Source organism: Strigops habroptila, chromosome 10 (genome assembly GCF_004027225.2).
Source record: "Strigops habroptila isolate Jane chromosome 10, bStrHab1.2.pri, whole genome shotgun sequence".
NCBI classification, from domain to species: domain Eukaryota; kingdom Metazoa; phylum Chordata; class Aves; order Psittaciformes; family Psittacidae; genus Strigops; species Strigops habroptila.
Window position 1 is genome coordinate 1,601,684 of NC_046359.1, and position 14,691 is coordinate 1,616,374.

The window sequence follows — 14,691 nt, forward strand, 5'->3', positions numbered from 1 at the left end:
GAATAAATTCTTAAGTGTGTAGGCACAATCCAAGAGGGCCCCTGTCCTTCAAAACTGTCCACTGCATTTGTTTCCACAAAACTATTTGAAAATTCTTTGTATTTAGTTTATTCACTGATTTTTCAGAGGAGGATAGCCAGGGCTTTCATCACATGTCACCTAGAAACCGTTTTCTTCCACCTACTAGAATTAGGTCAAGAAAGCACACTGAAGCCTTGATTCCAGCTCAAGTTTTCTTACCGGGTTGGTAATTACGATGATCTCTCCTTCACTGACTGTCAGCTCGTTGTTTCCAGGCTCAGCAGCAAAATCATACATAACACGAGCCTGTATGTGAAAAAGAATATAGCTGTGAGCTTTCCAGCTTCTTTAGAAAAGATTTTATGAATCCAGTATCAGCACAACTTATTCTTAAGTAGCAGAAATAGTAAGTGGAGTAAGGCTGGATGTACAAAGAGCAACTCAGCATGCAGGAAACTAACATTTCCTAAATTTGAACTCCAAACTGAACACCAACACAAACTTTATAAGACGAAAATCTCCTGTGGAGCTTGTTAGAGATGATCATTATCGCTCAACAAAGTGAAGTGAAAGGTCCTACACCTGGGTTGGGACAATCCCAGGCACAGCTACACATTGGGCAGAGAAGTGATTCAGAGCAGCCCTGCGGAGAAGGACTTGGGGGTGTTGGTCGATGAGAAACTAAACAAGAGCCAGCTTCAGTGTGTGCTCACAGCCCAGAAAGCCAACCGTATCCTGGGCTGCATCAGAAGAAGCAAAGGAGGTGATCCTGCCCCTGTACTTTGCTCTTGTGAGACCCCACTTGGAGCACTGTGTGCACTCCTGGTTTCCTCAACACAAGAAGGACATGGAGCTGTTGGAGCAAGTCCAGAGGATGATAAGGGGGCTGGAGCACCTCCCATATGAAGACAGGCTGAGAAAACTGGGGCTGTTCAGCCTGGAGAAGAGAAGGCTGCATGGAGACCTCATAGCAGCCTTCTAGTATCTGAAGGGGGCCTATAAGGATGCCAGAGAGGGACTCTTCATCAGGGACTATAGCAATAGGACAAGGGGCAGTGGGTTTAAACTTAAACATTAGATATAAGGTTAGACATAAGGAGGAAGTTCTTTACTGTGAGGGCAGTGAGGCACTGGAACAGGTTGCCCAAGGGAGTTGTGAATGCTCCATCCCTGGCAATGTTCAAGGCCAGGCTGAATGGAGCCTTGGGCAACATGGTCTAGTGTGAGGCATCCCTGCCCATGGCAGGGGGGTTGGAACTAGATGATCTTAAGGTCCTTTCCAACTCAAACCATTCTATGGTTCTGTGATTATTTTCCAGGAGGATTCACAGTTTAAGACTGGCTGTTCTCTGCCATGTCCAGAACTATCTGTACAACATTTCCAGGAAAGGAAGGAAAGGCTTCTAACTTTAGCAAACAATCCAATTAATTCTCCCCCTCCCCTGTCCTCCCCAATAAGACATTCCAACTCCAATTTGGGTAAAGGGAACTGTTTCAGAGAGCAAGCAATTCAGAAAAACAAGTAACTGCAGATGCAAGTAACCACTGCTGTACATAAAAAATTATATGTAAATTGTTTTGAAATTCTCTGTACACAGGAGGAACTACGCAAATGCACAAACAGTGAGAGAAGGCCTGTTATAAAACCAACCTCATTTACACAAAAGCTTTGCTATGTACTAACTACTACACTACATAAAGAAATGTTCTGTTTGAAACGCTGACAAAGTTGTCTAACATTTAAAGAATGGTTCTACTTCTTTATACAAAGAATTATGACATGGTCTAAAATTATATTCCCAAACATCTTTTAATTGTCTGCTATTAAATTCCTTTCCAATCTAAAAGCAGAGAAACCTCTCAGGAATTACAAAGCGACTATATTTATTTTCTCATAAACTGTTGAAATGGATTCAGAGAGAAGCCACATGTGTTTTCCCCTTGACTCTTAAAAGAAGATCTAGAATAAAAGTTTTAGGTTTTCATTTAAACTTATATATATTATATTAGATAAAACTTTATCTAATAATATAAAAACTCTATCTAATAATATATCTAATAATATAAAAGTTTTATATTAGATAAAACTTTAAACCTGACCACAATAAGCCCTTTATCTAAGCTTCTCTTCCCCTGAAAGCACATTCATCACACTAGCAGAACTTATAAGTTTAACACCTTATTATTTACACCTCAAGTCTTTATGTGCCCCAGAAGTAATGAATAGATTATTTTATCTGATTGATGCCAATGCTGAAATATCAAAGAACAGCAGAAAGAAAAGCTAGACTACAGGTCAGAAAAGGAAAACAGAAGAAGTACATATTTTAATAGACAATACTGACAGCTATAACAAAAACATCAATACTCAATGTAGATCACATCATAGCCCTTATTTCTCCAGCTCGTATAGAATTAAGAGCAGCAGAAAACTTACTTCAGGAAATACACCAATTTCTCAAGCACATCTTGAAAAAGGCAAGGCTATGGTCATAAGACATAAGACATACACTTCAGTTACCTAAACTCTTACATAAGCAGGCTTTGCTCATGTAAATTAAAAACTAAAACCAAGAAAAACCATTTTATATTGGCGTTACTAATAACATCAGACACTGTGCACAGCAATGAGGTCCTTCTTGTGCTTGGGAGGTCAGGGGGAAGGCAAAAAAACCCAAACAAACCTAAAACCTACTTGTTTCTGCCATAAAGATGACAGCAAAATCATGATTTCTGCTGAAAGCAAGCTATGTGATAGGAAAAAACCAAGTACCAGAAGATAGACATTAACCATCAAACCTTGCCTGCCTCAAAACTGCAGGGTCTTATGATCCCCATTTAGACATCCCTCTTTCTGACATAAAATCAGAAAAAGCACAACTTCCCCTCCTCCCTCCCGGGTACCATGTGGAAATACTTCTGGCTGGTCAACAAATACTTTAAGTCAGCGTAAATAAAAATAGAGCCAAGCAAAAATTTGTATGTTGTAGTTCAACTGACAAAGCTAATCTGAACCACGCACACAACAAATCAAACCCTTGGTCTTCTCCACTAGAGAAGCACAACATTGCAGAAAACCATGTCCCCCAAATTCTCTGAACGCTTCCTTGCATGAAAGCTTCTCACTCTGAACTGAGGCTTTCAGCACTTCCAGATCATGCCATGCAAAACTAAGATAAAGAAAACCGTTTTCAATAATAACAGTTTTCTTTGCAGCAGTAAAGCAGGCCTCCATGCAAATATAAGAATAAGCTGCCTTACTTTCCTTAAAAAGTAAACTGAAGACAAGCAGCATACCTTTTGAAATACAAGAACATTTATATAGGGGTGTAAAAAGTGTCACCCTCCAGACTTCTCACCTCAGCAGTAGTAGGTGTTAAACATGTCCTTTTTACAGCAGGTCACCAATACTTATCCAGGTCCTGCAAGCCAATTTAACAACGCTCAGATGCTAAGTACCTGAAACACGGTTAAAGCAGCTTTCTTAACCAGGGAGCCTTCTCAGCTTTCAAGTAGTACACCATAGAATGAAGTTCTTGCTTTTATCCATGGGAATGATGTGTGTTCACAGGACACAGGCTGATTTTACCAGCCTTCAGGAAAACTAGCAAAACATGCCACAGTAATGACCAGACTGGAAAGGTAAGATATATTTATGTGTAATAATAGAACAGATACAAATACTAGGTTCTCCAGAAGCAGCAGGGAAATAAAGTTACTCAAAAATCTGGAAGTATTCAGACTGTAGGGAAGGAAAACCAAGAGAGATACACAGAATTTAATAAAGTCATTGTGCCAAAGCCTATCTATTCACCCGCTCCAGATGCCTGTTTCACATGTTAAAAAAAGTAGAAAAGCAGAGAAAAGTTACAAACAAATTTTTTTTTGCCTTATTGCAGTTTAAAGAAATTGAAAATACATAAAAAGATTCACAATACTGCAGAAATAAATTATTACAGAATATTAAGCATTTGAGCACATCTGTAACCTGATCCATATACTGATGTCTCAAATACATTCCTCAGATTTTTTGGCTGGTACTCTCTATATCACTTGCATTTCTGGGCTCATCTGCCTAGTTTGGGAATTAAGTACCTAAGAACTCATGACAAGTGAGTTTTGATGCTGCTCTCCTACTGTTGAGATTTAATGGGACAAGGAGTATAAACTCCACAAATTCCAAAGTAAGTGAAACTAAGTGCCTAATTGTTTTCCCTGAATTTAATAAGTGTATTCTTAAAATGAAAAACCCTCTAGCCTTTCCTTGGGCAGAGGCATCAGCCCCAACCCTATTTAAATTCTTGACATTCAGTTACAAACTACTATAAAAAGGAAAAAGGTTTGGTTTTGCAATGAATTTTTTCCTACTTACTAGCCACAAATATTATACCCAAGCAGCAGATCTGGCTTAGAGTTAGATCTTTACCACTTACACAAAATAGCATTCAGGCATGGAAAGAAGAAAGCAAGAAAAGGATTTTAGCTCCCAGGCACTGCAATTCATGCATCAAATATTAGGTCTAAGCTTAAGAACATTATGAATATTTATAAAATGGGAATCTCTGACAAATTCCAAAGATCACAGAATGAAGACCAAAGGCAACTTCTAAACACTGGGTAAAAAAAACAAAACAAAACAAAAAACCAACACAACCCACACCACAAAAAAACAGAAAAAACCAAGACTTGTTAAAATAACTGTTGTGCTTCATATTTACTTCTGATCATATGTAAAAGGATCAAATAATCCAAGAACTAGAGGAAGTTCAGATTCAAACATTGTGCTAGCGTAATAAAAGCCATTGCTTCATTTACAGACTATCGCAAATACGCCATACAAGTAAGAATTATTAATCTATTAGCTATAAGAAAATTAGTTTCTTTTACTGGCTGCATGTAATTCTTCCTTCTCACCCCCCCAAAGATACAACTGGTTCTGGATTTTGAAGTTGTTTCGTCAGATCCTTTGAGAAAAAGGACTGCTAACCCAAAAAGTTTAAACACCTTTCATTGACCAGAAAGCAGACCTACTCATTATACTGTACACCTCCTGCCTCCCTTTGCTCAGATGGTAGCAGCTTCCTGCACATCCATTGGGAGTTTGCAACACATCCAGACATTCACCTTGTGCTCCCTTGTGTGAGAAAAGGCCACCACAAATTAAAGCAGAACCCCACACAATGCATGCCAAGGAGGAATGGGCTCTCTGACCCCCAGCATCTCTGAAGCTCTAGCATATACTACAGTTTCTCTGCAATGAGAGGAAGCCAGCAGTCCTCTACAAGCTGAGAACTGGGGGGAACCAGTAAGAATTCCTCCTTATTAAAGGAAAATGAGCTTTTCAGCAGTATGTATGGGTATAGATGTTTAGAATGTAATAAGGTGAAAAAAATAGAAAGGAAAGCAGTAATTCTCAGTGTTACAGGGGCATTCTTTGCAGCCAGTTCTACCTGCCATAGTTACACATCAGGCCTTCAATTTCCAAATTTACAAATTTACTGACTTATTACAGTGTGAAACCTCTAAACTTCCAGAAATTCTAAGAACTGCTACCAGTCACCATTACTATCTCTTAGAATGATAGCAGTAATTGTGCCTAAGCATATTAAACCACAAAAGATTCTTCACATTGAAAAGCAGTACATATATTAGCAAAAGTATTATTTCTTGGCAGACCTGGAACAGACCTAGCTTTTCTGCATTACTTACTTCTGAGTTGAGTACTTCCCCACTCTTCCCAAAATATTAAAAAAAGGGAGGGAAAAAAATTAACCAAGAGATTTGTGAACTTATTTCTGCAAGCAGGCATAAGACTATGCAACCATACCTGTCAGTGTGTCAAGACTCTTAGCATAAACTAAGTGGAAAGGAAGGTGGCTAGCAAAAGTCATGAAAATAAAATTCCAGTGAAGGATTACTTTATCACTACACTAAGTTACTAGGAGAGTATCCAAGATCTCTGCAGACATCCTGATGGACTGACTTTTCCATATTTCCCCCAGAATCTTGAAAGAGGTGATAAAAGCAACAGAAGCACCTATTTCTCTTAAGACACTGTCTTTTCTAAGATGTTTCACTTTAGAGATGCTAGGCTCACATGGAAAACCAACTTACTCCCAAGTCTGACAACCCTGATGTGCACACACTTGCATTACAGCTCACCTGCAGCAGGCCAGCTCTTTCATGGAGCAGCAGGACAATGAAAACCACTGTGCATCCCTCACTAGCCCTGAGCATACAGACTGACAGCTAAGGCACATCAGTTGTGCTCACAGCAGCTTTTAGAATAGCTTCTTTGTCTAAACCTTTGTTGATAAGAATGATTAACGACCCACATAGAACAATTACTAGTTTTTGTTGACTGACTCTTTTGAAGCAAAATGTTTTTGTAATGCTGGACTTCCTGATGCAGAACTGCTGCATTATAATAAAGGTATGCTTCAGAGCACTAAAAATGAAGAAGCCACTTAAAAATTGGACACACTTTGAAAACACTTTTCCTACAGACAGGATTTTGTTGCATGAGAAAGAACTCTTGTGTTACGCCATAGATTGATCTGTTTCAGCTGTGTGTTAAAATTTAGGAAACTTGTACCACAATGGCTTCTCTTCAACAGCTGGCAGTGGCATATAGTATAAAGGAAATATCCATAAAAGGTTCATAGCATGAAATTCCCATAATAAATGCATGCCTTCCTTTTAGCAGTTAGCAATTCAGTGCATCAGCCATCCAGCACTGCTCTTTTCAAGGCACAGGGATTCGCAGGTTTAATTTGCTTGATGTCAGTGTCTCAGAAAGACATTTGCTGTATCACTGCAGCAAGGAGGGTGACACCTTCCAGCTTCATGCCTCACCTCCAGTTTCCTGTCCTACTGTTGCTGGTGGTGGCAGTTCCCAGATTCACAGGAGGAGATTAAAAAGAGGAACAAATTCCGTTTTGTTTTTCAAAGTAAATGGGGCAGATAAATCTTTTCAGAGAAACCTGCATCCCACTAGAGAGGCAAAAACCACCATTTGGGAAGCCTTCTAAAATGTTTTTATTAAAAATTTGATCATTAGCATCAGATTTTTGTTGCTTTTATTTTTTTATTTAATTTTTTTTTAGCTAGGACTCCCCTTCAGAACTCAAGTCCTTAAATTTTAAATATGTTTGACAGCAAGCAGACCTGAACTGTTCTGCTAGGACAGCAGCTAAAGCTTTTAGCTGGAATGAAAAACAAAGGGCTTTTGGTCAAATAACTCCAGTAACACTTCCATTATGAATAAACTTCGGAGAGGTTTGCTACAAAAACTGTATTAGGTAGTACAAATATTCTTCAGTAGGTCTTACAAACGTAAGCCTTTGAAATCAGCTTCTTGAGAAACACTGATAAGCAGTAAGTTGACTACATCTGGAAACACAGAACAGTAAAACGCATTTTGTGTCTTCACAGACATTTTATTCATTTTATTCATTTTCTACCACAAGTTTTTTGGATGTGGGTCTGGTTTTTTGTGGGTTGTTACATTTTTGGGGGAGAGGTTTTTTTTGTTTGGTTTGGGTTTTGGTTGGTTGGATTTTGGGTTGGGGGCGGGGGGAGGTGTTTGTCTATTTGTTTGGTTTGGTTTTGTTATCTCTCTCCCAGAATTGTTTTTCCCACCAATATTGTTTTTAGAAATAAAATGTCTTTTAAAGGGCAGTTCGAAGAGAACAAAACAGAAATAGCAGGTTGGGATCCCAGGATTAAAGAAATTGAGGAAGCCGAAATAAAAGAATAAAGACAAAAACCAGCTGCAAATCAGTAAGTTCAGAAATTGGCAGTATCTTTTGATTACATCCAAAAGAACAGTTCAAAATGAAGTATTTAATCTAAAAAGTGGCAATACTCTGCAAACAAAAGGGAATTGAGATTATTTTTGCATTTTTGGTTCTGTACTGTTTGATCTTTCACAGCAACTTGCCCTGTGATTACCATCTAATACTGGTTTTGAGGTAGTCTAGAACAACTGCAAGACATCTGACTTACCAGCTTTAAAGCCCTAGCTGCCTTCATTACCTCAGCGAAGCTAACACAAATGATGTAGGTAGGGTAGGCAAGGCTCCAAGTGACAGTTTAACCATTGTTTCACCATTCACAGCCTACCTTAAGTCACCCATTTTAATCAATGAATCTTTGAAAAAAAACCTCTCAGTAAGTCGAAACACATGCCAAGTCCCACTGTGGATATTACTAAGGGTACTGAGAAGGTTAAAACGACTAGTGTCCAAAGGGCTCAGAACACATAGGCACGAGTCCCACCACTTCTTTCCCATCTCAGAGCACTGAGGACACTACCTTTCTTCCAAAGTGGAGATCATTTAGATAGACTTAACCTTTCCCCCCACCCTTTATCCTGAAAGCCAAACGCATCCAAAAGCCACTAAAAACTCCAAGACTGAAGAGATTTTCACTGCAGCTGCTGCAACATCTGCAGCTATGATTTGACCAAAAAAAGAAAAAAAAAATAAAAATTACTCTTCATTTTAGCTTCTCCATGACAACTGTACCAGCCTGCTAGGCAAAGTGTACATTTGCATAGCCTATGCAGAAATATCAAGTGTCTCTTCAAGTCCCTATGTCTCTCAGCCTGGAGAAGCAGCTACCTTCCGGAAAGAAATCTCTACATGTTCCTCTCACAGGCATTCCTATGAGACAAGAAGCCTACTAGCCTGAAGAAACTGAACCATCCCTTCAAACTGGTTTTATATTATGATTTTATTAAATAATAGGTAAAAACTAAAATTCACTTGTCTAATAATCTCCCTTTAGTATTACACTTCTTTTATAACACAACCGTCTTGTTGCTTTCAGCAACATCAGAATTAAAACAAACTCATCCAAAAAGTGAAACCAAGTTCAGTCCAGAACACCGCTTTTGGACTAAAAGAGGTCAAAATACTCAGGTACCATTACTCCAAGTCCCTCACCAGCTGTAACTGCTAGATCCTCACATTACTCTACAATTTCACATTAAAAATGTGTCTCTTGACCTTCTGGCTCACTTTCTTCTCAGCAGTTTTTCAACACTAAACTACTTTCAATAGCCTGCAGCTAGTCATTTGAAGTCAACACCACTGACCATAAGCACATTAAAAGCAAATTAAATACAAATAAAAAGGTAAGAAACAGACTTGCATCATTTCTTCCAGCTAATAAAACATGCTTGCTGACAGAGGAGAAGCAGAACAGGGAGCTCCTCTTCAGCCTCAGAAGCTGCATGTGCTTACAATACTTCAGGCAGGTATTTAATTAAGTATTCACTATCTCATATTGCAAGAAAATGGTTAACAACACATGAGGAGTTTCCAAAAAGCACAAAACTTTGAAGTGTTTACAGGGTAAAGGACAGCAATGAAATACCTGATTACCACCAACATGCACATGGCCTGAACTACTGGCACTTCCAGAATTAGAATAAAGGTGTAATAAGCTTACCTCTAAATAATTTTTGTATGATTTTATGTAATAAAGAAGTGATTAGGCAAGTTTTCAAGTGTTAAAAGAGACTTAGAAATGTTTTCTCTAGTAATAAAGACAATGACTTATTAGCCTCTTCACAGCAACTCAGGCTTTCCTCAGTGAGGACAGATTAGCTCTTCTGCTCTACCACACAGGACTTCACTGTCTTGCTGAAAATCACTTCTTGGTCAGGAGAGAAGACCTGAACTCTGTTCAGGCTAGTCCAGCTCATTTTTGGTGATGTATCTTATTTTTGTTTTAAAGAACATGAGCTTTCTACGTAGCTGTCTACCTGTAAGCAAACATTACCACATACCAAAGCACACTGAAACACACTCCTGGATAGCATTACAGGCAGCATGCACACTAAGAACTTGCATTTGAGTGAATTCCTACACATCAGGAGACCCCTGTTCAGCTCAGGCATCTAGGACTAAAAATTACTGATGCAGTATGAGGACTAAAATGGTTATAAGATGAAGATCTCTCAGAAGTGCTAAAAATAAGAGATGCTAAAATCTTTAGGTATTAAAGCAAATTATAGCTTCTTTCCATGCAGTTACAAATCAGGTGGGTAGATAACCACTGCCACAGAGCATGAAAAAAGCAAAGAGAAACTGCGGTATTTTCCATGTTTACAACAGTGCTTAAGAATTTTAAAGTCTGTGGATTATCTGTAAGCAGCTCAGTAGTTTTAAAAAGCAGCATTCAAATTCTCATATTTTCAAAAGAACCGTCACACACTAACTTGTGGTGTTGATACAGACTTATTTACAGGGCAAACCAAATAACAGAAGCAATACAGAAGCAAGGGAAATTCAGTCGCAGAAATACATGCAACGCACCCATGTGATTTAGAGATGTTTCCAAATACTGACTCAGATACTCCTGTGAATCAGATCTGAGCTTTCAGTTGGGTTAAGCACCTGGAGTTTTTTCTTGTTTAAAATATTACTTATAAACCAGTTATCAGTTATTATCAATGTACTGCAAAACCTTTAAATATGAGTGAAGAGCTCCAATGATACCAGAAGATCTTTTTCAGAATCAATTTACTGCACTGCTCCAGGTGCCCAGAGTTCCCCATATTTTTCTTTCTTAATACCAGACTTATTCCAGGTCCCCAAATAGACAAGGGACAAAATTATTTCAAATTTGAGAAGATTAATTCCAGGTACACCAGGACATACAGCTGCAGAAAGTATAGCACGGGATGATGTTTACAGATGCTAGGCAGGATACATTTATCTCAATCATGATTAAAATCTCTGCCTAGGTTAGTCATTACTGTCTCTCTGAAATCAAACTGCAACACTTGAAACTGTCTGCCGAACCAGTATTTAACTGAGTGTTTCAGTAGTCTGACGCACCGAGTCCCCGGATGCTTGCCTCAAACTTCAGGGTGATCAGTATTGTACCTGCGCAGTCCTGTCCCCAAAGAACAAAGCCAGGAAGTGGTGAAGGTTTCAGAAAAAGCCTAGAGCCTTTGCCAGAAAAATGGCCACATTGTGACCTACTCATTAAGACAGCTTGTAGCCACACAACAGCACTGCCTCAATGGGAGCGGAGATCAGGAAAAACAGTAATTATCCCAGTAATTGGAGAGGCACAAAGCTTTGCTAAAGTTATCTAATGAATTTCAAGTCTTTTCAGACTCACCATACTATTACAGGTTGTGCATTTCAATGTACCAGCAAAGGCCAGTCTAGAGCAAATGAAAAACTAGCAAAGCAAACTACTTGCATGTTAAAATGATGCTACTTCAGATAAAGCTTGACCTGGTAAAATACAGAATGGAATAGTCGTACTACTTTGAAGTCTCAAACACTGGTAATATTAATAGGAAAACAACTGTTCAATGTCATGCTATCTGAAGACAGCTAGGAAGGAATCTAAAATGCAGCAGACCACATCCTCATGTGGACTTCTGCTAAATTCTCTGTTACTTGAGAAACCAACATTAATCAATATACGAATATTTTAGGATCTCTTAGCCCTTTTTAGAAACACTACTTCATGAAAGCCCAATAACTGAACCATTTCTATGTTTATTTTATGAAGACAAGTGAGGAAGCTATTATACTAACATAAATGGATTATCATTTTATCAGATGAAGCTTCTTGACTCTAGACATGGCCAAAGTTCAGGGTTTCGGGGTTCTAATGTATCCAAGCCTACAGCTATTTTATGCTTTTCTGCAGCTCAAATATGCAAAGCTCAGTCATTAGACCTGGCCAAAGAATACCCAGCACTTGAACTGGACTGGGCACCTGCAATTTAATGCAGTAATTTAATGCAACGTGAACACTGGCGGTATTGCTCTATCCCACTTTAAGTCAAAAAACCCCTACCAAACCAGCACCACTACCACCCCCATCCCCTACCCCTCCCTCCCCCCAAAAAAATAGAGCTAATGAATGCCAAAACTGGATTAAGTGATACAACATTTCAAGTTTCTCCTTTACAAACTCCATCTTTCATTGATTTCAACTGAACAACACACAAACTTTTCTACCAGCAACCTTTACAGCAACAGAAAGCATCAAAGAAGTCAGAAAGTTTGAACTTCTGCTTCCTTAGAAATTACTAGAAAAATTGGCAGCTTGACAAAATGCAACAGAGCTGTTACTATAAAAACTACAATTCAACCACCATATACGAGCTTCCAAGAATATGGTCTAGTTATTTGCATCAAGGAAGATGCTTAATTTTGTATTCCATAAGCAACCATTTTCAGAAGACAAATAGAGGGCTATTAAGGGAGGAAATTACAGTACCGCTGAAAAAACTGTGCTGTAACTAGGTAAGCACTAATTACATTCTATTACCATATGTTATTGCAATATTCGATTAGTGAATGAAATCTTAGCCCTCCCCCCTCTCCCCCCCCAAGAATTAATATAGTGAAGGAAATAAAACATTTAACCCTAATTCTGAAAACTGATGAAGTTGTAGGACAAAATGACATGGCTCATCAGCCATTGCCTTAAGGTTGCAGACAGATGAATTGTATAGGCTCTCCAGGGAATCCCAGGATTTAAGTCAGGACTAACAGGAACAATAAATGTAACAGCCTTATATCAATCACCTTTCTTTTGGAAACCACACATATAATCATAACCAATATAAATTAAAAAAATCCTCATACAGAAGAGAACCAGTTTAAAGCTATCCTAAGAGGATTTTTATAGTTGTTCTTGAAAATTAGCCATTTTGTTGTATTCGCCAGGAAAACACATACTTTGCTTGAATTCAACTAGAATCGAGAGGACAACTTATTTTTGCTCTGAACATTGAGAGCTGCAGTCTCAGAAGGCTGGGAAAAGCAAAGCAAGTCCAAAACCCACTGTGTATAAACAGAGATACCATATGAATGCACAAAATAAAAGCACAACAGTTTTCTTGCCAAGGAGCAGCAGATGGCAACTCAGACCAGAAGTCAGCAACACAACGATAAGTCATGAGAACATGCCCATCAACCAGTTGTACACCAGTCCCACTCTTTACAAGGGTGGGACTGAATGATTTACCTGGGCAAGTCCCACTTACAGAAACCCCAGGTCAGGCATGGTTGCCCATCCCCAGAAGCAGCTGTTTTGCTTGGACTCCCAGAGGACCTCCCTCAAGCTGCACTGCCAATCTTCCTACCACCTACTCCTCGCTCCAGCCACCTATTTTGCACATTGGAAACCCCTCCTATACAGTGGCTTCCTTTAAGGGGCAGGGCCAGGGGAAAGAACTGTTGTAAAATACAGGAGGAAATTAAGAGGTTTTACTAACAACAACAAAATTGTTCACATGCACAAAGTCACTGGTTTGACTTTACTCAGCACACTTACTATATAAGCACACACGCTCGTACTAGCAGTGCCCAGGATGGCTCACATGCCCTTCATACCATGCCATATCCTGAATGTCCCCTCGCAACTACAGAACAGCTGGATCAGCCTGTGTAAAGCCAGCTCCCTACAAGAAGAGTTGTCCCTCATGCCTTTCTCTTACTGGGGGTCTCACAGAGGACTATCTGTCAAAGTTCAATGATTCTGACCTTAACTGCCTCTCCCTCACCCCAGCCCTACCCTACAGATGTTTCTTACCAATAGTTCAAAGAGGAAAAACTCCTTTGGGGGGGGGGGTGGAAGGAAAAAAAAAAAAGCCAAACTGATAAGGCTCAGAGCTTAAATTTTCCAGTAAACAATACGCACATACTTTTTTCCTCCTCAGTAAGTAACACTTATACTATGCTTACTGGACTACTACAAGACTGCTTGGTTTTTTGAACTTTGTGTTACTTGGGAAGCTCCTTTCCACTCATAAATCGCTGAGCAAGCAGGAATACAACTAAAGAAAGTAAAAGCACAACCTCTGATTCTCAGAGAAGCATAAAGTGAATGTGAATGACCTTGTAATTGTAAAACGTGCTTTAAAATAGATTAGCTATTAGTTAGCTTTAAATGCTGAACACTAATAGTTATTTACTTTAAGTAATTTCAGATAGCTAAATGTTGATCTGTCCTACTGCAGTGCTGGCTGAAACAAATCACTCCCAGTATTTTACAGTCTCCATTACCTGCTTTTGTAATGTTTTACAAGACTGCTTCCAACACCAATGTCAGAATTACTAGTAAATTTAATACAGGAGGGAACCCATATATTTAAAACTGTAAAGGTCTCGTATTATTTTTCCCTTTGTAATCTCTGTAAACTCTGAAATTTGGCAGATGTCCTAATCAAATAAAGAGGTTTTTATAAACACAAGAATGTGTGGACATTCCATGTTTCAAGGGCTTTTTCAAGACCTGAAAATCAGAGCTTCTAAATGAGGAATACAATTCACAGAGGAAAACCTTGAAAGAATGGAGTAAAATAAACATTTTTATAAAGCCACAGTTAACTGTAAAGACTTCTTGCTGAAATACTACTGGTATATGGAGAAATACTATCAGAGTGAAAATCTGAATTGCTGGATCTATAAACCATATGAAGCTTACGCCATCTGATACCAGACTTCCTTCTCTTTAGCTACTGTAATCACGTTTTCAGATGACAACCTCTGGTAATGAGTCTCTGATGACTCAACGACTAGGTGCTTAAAATAACTTTGAAAAACTGAGTCAGAGGAATCATTACGCAAGCATAGCATCATACAGACTATCACCAGTTTACCAGCACAGATATGAGAAGCCTTG

The 14,691-nt window shown here is 38.8% G+C and overlaps 1 protein-coding gene across 4 annotated transcripts in view; it reads right to left on the reverse strand.

Annotated features, from left to right (window-relative positions):
- SNX9 (sorting nexin 9) overlaps positions 1-14,691 on the reverse strand; it is a 97,294-nt gene that overhangs the window by 43,766 nt on the left and 38,837 nt on the right. For all 4 annotated transcript variants that reach the window (XM_030498869.1, XM_030498870.1, XM_030498868.1 and 1 more), the window contains exon 2: positions 241-327. In XM_030498869.1, the coding sequence (XP_030354729.1) occupies positions 241-318 (78 nt within the window). In that variant the 5' untranslated portion in view covers positions 319-327. The remainder of the gene's footprint in view (positions 1-240; positions 328-14,691) is intronic.